General features: G+C 35.4%; 1 protein-coding gene across 1 annotated transcript; it reads right to left on the bottom strand.

Moving 5' to 3' along the window:
• Positions 1-2,570, bottom strand: LOC107621541 (probable transmembrane ascorbate ferrireductase 2). The gene is made up of 4 exons (XM_016323565.2): positions 2,283-2,570; positions 1,818-1,866; positions 708-907; positions 1-316 (listed from the first exon to the last, which is right to left on the bottom strand). The coding sequence occupies exons 1-4, from the start codon at positions 2,427-2,429 to the stop codon at positions 14-16; spliced, it is 699 nt and encodes a 232-aa protein (XP_016179051.1). The 5' UTR covers positions 2,430-2,570; the 3' UTR covers positions 1-13.

Raw genomic sequence — 3,005 nt, 5'->3', positions numbered from 1 at the left:
ACACTCAGTATAGTTATTCATTTCCTCTTGTGGTTTCTGATTTACCACCAGATGGAGCAACGATTCCAAGAATAACAAAGCCGCCTAAAATGACAATCAAGATGCCTAAAGTATTGACCAGCAGGGCTTCGCTGGAATAGCGCGATATAACATTGTTCGTCTGAAGGAATGTCGCCTTTTCCAAAATACCAGTAGCAGCAGTAGCTATAGCCAAACCATAGATATAGATCCCAAAGAACACATGCCATGGCAAAAGCGCAGCTCTGCTATTCCTTGAACCTCCCGGATACCAAAATGTCACAAATCCGGCAGCCCACTGATAAACAAATATAGCAAGAAGTCAAATATCTGAATCTGTGTCTGAAGTAGAACAAAATATCTGGGTCTTGTGAGAAGTTAAAATTGAAGAAATAGCCTCGTCTCTAACAGGGATAAAAAAGACAATTAAACTTGAGAGTTCACCTAAACCCCTGGAGCCGAGTTTAGGTAAACTTGAATCATAAAGCTTAATTCATAAACACGTAAAATTATGCTGGTAAAGTCATACACTTGATTTTGAGAACCTAAACTTGTAATCTTGTAAGATTTTTGAGTTAACTGAGTTTGAGAATAGCCGGTGAGTACATTATCCTCACAAAATCCCACCGAGAGTCTCGTGCATTGGATTCTCCTAATTGATCTAGTTATATAACAAGTAATAAAGATACCTGGATGGAGAATAGGAAAAGGCATGCAAGGCCCAACCAGGAATGCAGGCTGTAGAAATTGTCAATGCCCTTGTCAATGTGAAACTTCCAAGCAGCCCAGACACCAATTAAACTCAAAATTAGAGACAGAAACTGCAATGTGAGATGCACTGTTTTTCTGAAGCTTTTTGTTCCAGATAATGTCTTGTATGCAAGCATCCCTGCAAAATGCAATAATAAACATAAAATAAAATAAAAAGTTCAAATTAGGAACAAACATATAGAACTCACAATTCACCACAATCAAATGAATAAGGAAATGCTTGGAATTTAAACCAACAAGTTCATTCGACATGGTTATTGCCCATTGTGAGGCCTCTGAAACATTTGTTCTAGTCTTGCCTCTGCCATTTCCATGAAACAGAATATTCTATGAAACAAAGTGCAGTTCTCAGGTCTACAAGCATATGACAGGGGATGACTCATAAGATATGAAGAATGTTTAATCCAAGTTGTAAATGTCAAATTACTATGACAATGATTAAAATCAATCCGTATTGATATTTTTCATTCATTTTTTATAAGTTAAAAACTAGGCACTGAAGTAGTATTTCTTAAAGGACAGGATTCATAAATGAATACAAAACATGTAAAGTGTTAATTGAGCATCATGTTTGTTCCAGAGCAATTTCGTACAAACATGACACTTGATTGTTAAAATGAGAAAGGCTAAAAGAACCAAAAGTTCATCATCTTCAAATGTCAAAACCAAGGGCAACTGACATCAAACAATGAAAATATCATGGATCAACGATTATGACCACTAAGTCAAATGCCAAATGGGTATTGAACAATGCTCGTGAATCAATAATTCTTAAATATTAGCACCAAACGTCAAAGGCGAACGTGATCATTTATTGCATTAAACAAATAAAGGAAACAAGCAATTAGATTACTCGAACCAGGTAATCTAAACCCGCAAATTTCATTTATCTTTCCATTAATTGAGATTACTGCAAATAATTATCGTGATATGATCCTACAAAGTTTTGAAAAGACGTTAATATGCACATACTAAACAATTAAGCATATATGTCCTATCTCAGAGAATAGAAAAGAAAATCCAGTTACCTTCACCATTGATCAGAACAAGCCCAATCACCATCAACACTGGATGGACCTGCAGAACACAAAAGAAAAGCGAGTTTAATAAAAGTATAAAACCATACATAATAGCAATTCTCACATAATGTTGAAAATGCATAACAAGCTTACATCAAAGAAAATGGAGCTAAATTAATAATAAGTAATAAAATGGTCCAAATACGAAAGATAAATGCATAATCACATAGCAAAGTTTTCCATGACAGTCAAAATTAAGGCTACATTACCCTTCTCATTCACCTTCCCGATTCCTGAAATTTTCAGCAACTCTTTCAAAAACAGCAAATAAGACTAGGAAGATATTTTCACCAAACAGCAAAGAAAACAAGGAAATATAGATATTAATGAGAAAAAGTCAATATATTGGAAGATTCTGGAATCTAGAATCGAACACACACACAGAGAGAGAGAGAGAGAGAGAGAGAGAGTTACATTGAAGATGAGATCTTTGTTGTCAGAGATGAGAGCGAGGCCTCCTCTGAAATGAAGCGTCCAAATGAGAAGAAGAACGGTGACGGCGACGCCAAACGCTCTCACAGTCGTGAAGATCGGGAACCTCACCACCGGTGGAGCCGCCATTTCTTGAGAGAGAGAGAGAGAGAGAGAGAGAGAGAGAGAGGGTTTTGGAAAATTGTCGTCTGGTTTTTGAGGTTTGAAGAAAGAAGAAAGAAGAAAGAAGAAAGGAGGGAGTGTTGAATCTTGATCAAGCAAAGCAACGCATATACATGTTATTTTATTTTTACAAAATGTTAATTAAATTTAGTTGGAGCCTGATGCAATTATTTTTAGGATAGTTAGATAACTTGATAAATTTAAATAATTATTTAAAAAATACACGTAAAAGAGAGGCAAATTTTGTTTTCTAATTTTTTGAAAAGAAGACTTTGTGGCCATTCACATGTGTATATTTAATGTCGTATTGACTTGTATTGTTTTTTTTTTTTTTACCAAAGATAGGAGATTTAAATCCGTAATTTTTTTTACCAAAGATATGAACGAGTATGGAGAGACTATGTCATTTGAGCTATTACTCATTGGCAAAAATTGGAAAGATATGTGACTCGAACCCGCACCCACGACCTCTTAATTGAGTATGGGAGTCTATGCCATTTGAGCTATAACTCATTGGCTCGTTGGCTATTGACTCGTATTGTT

This window comes from Arachis ipaensis, chromosome B10 (genome assembly GCF_000816755.2).
Source record: "Arachis ipaensis cultivar K30076 chromosome B10, Araip1.1, whole genome shotgun sequence".
Classification (NCBI taxonomy): Eukaryota; Viridiplantae; Streptophyta; class Magnoliopsida; order Fabales; family Fabaceae; genus Arachis; species Arachis ipaensis.
Note: the sequence above shows the minus strand (reverse complement) of the source record. Positions and strands in the feature narration are given on the sequence as shown.

Coding starts and splice junctions, on each gene's coding strand:
- LOC107621541 (XM_016323565.2), bottom strand. CDS start 2,429: ATGGCGGCTCCACCGGTGGTGAGGTTCCCGATCTTCACGACTGTGAGA. Junction 1,867..2,282: donor ACAAAGATCTCATCTTCAAT/GTAACTCTCTCT, acceptor TGTGTTCTGCAG/GTCCATCCAGTGTTGATGGT. Junction 317..707: donor TTTTCCTATTCTCCATCCAG/GTATCTTTATTA, acceptor TTTGTTTATCAG/TGGGCTGCCGGATTTGTGAC.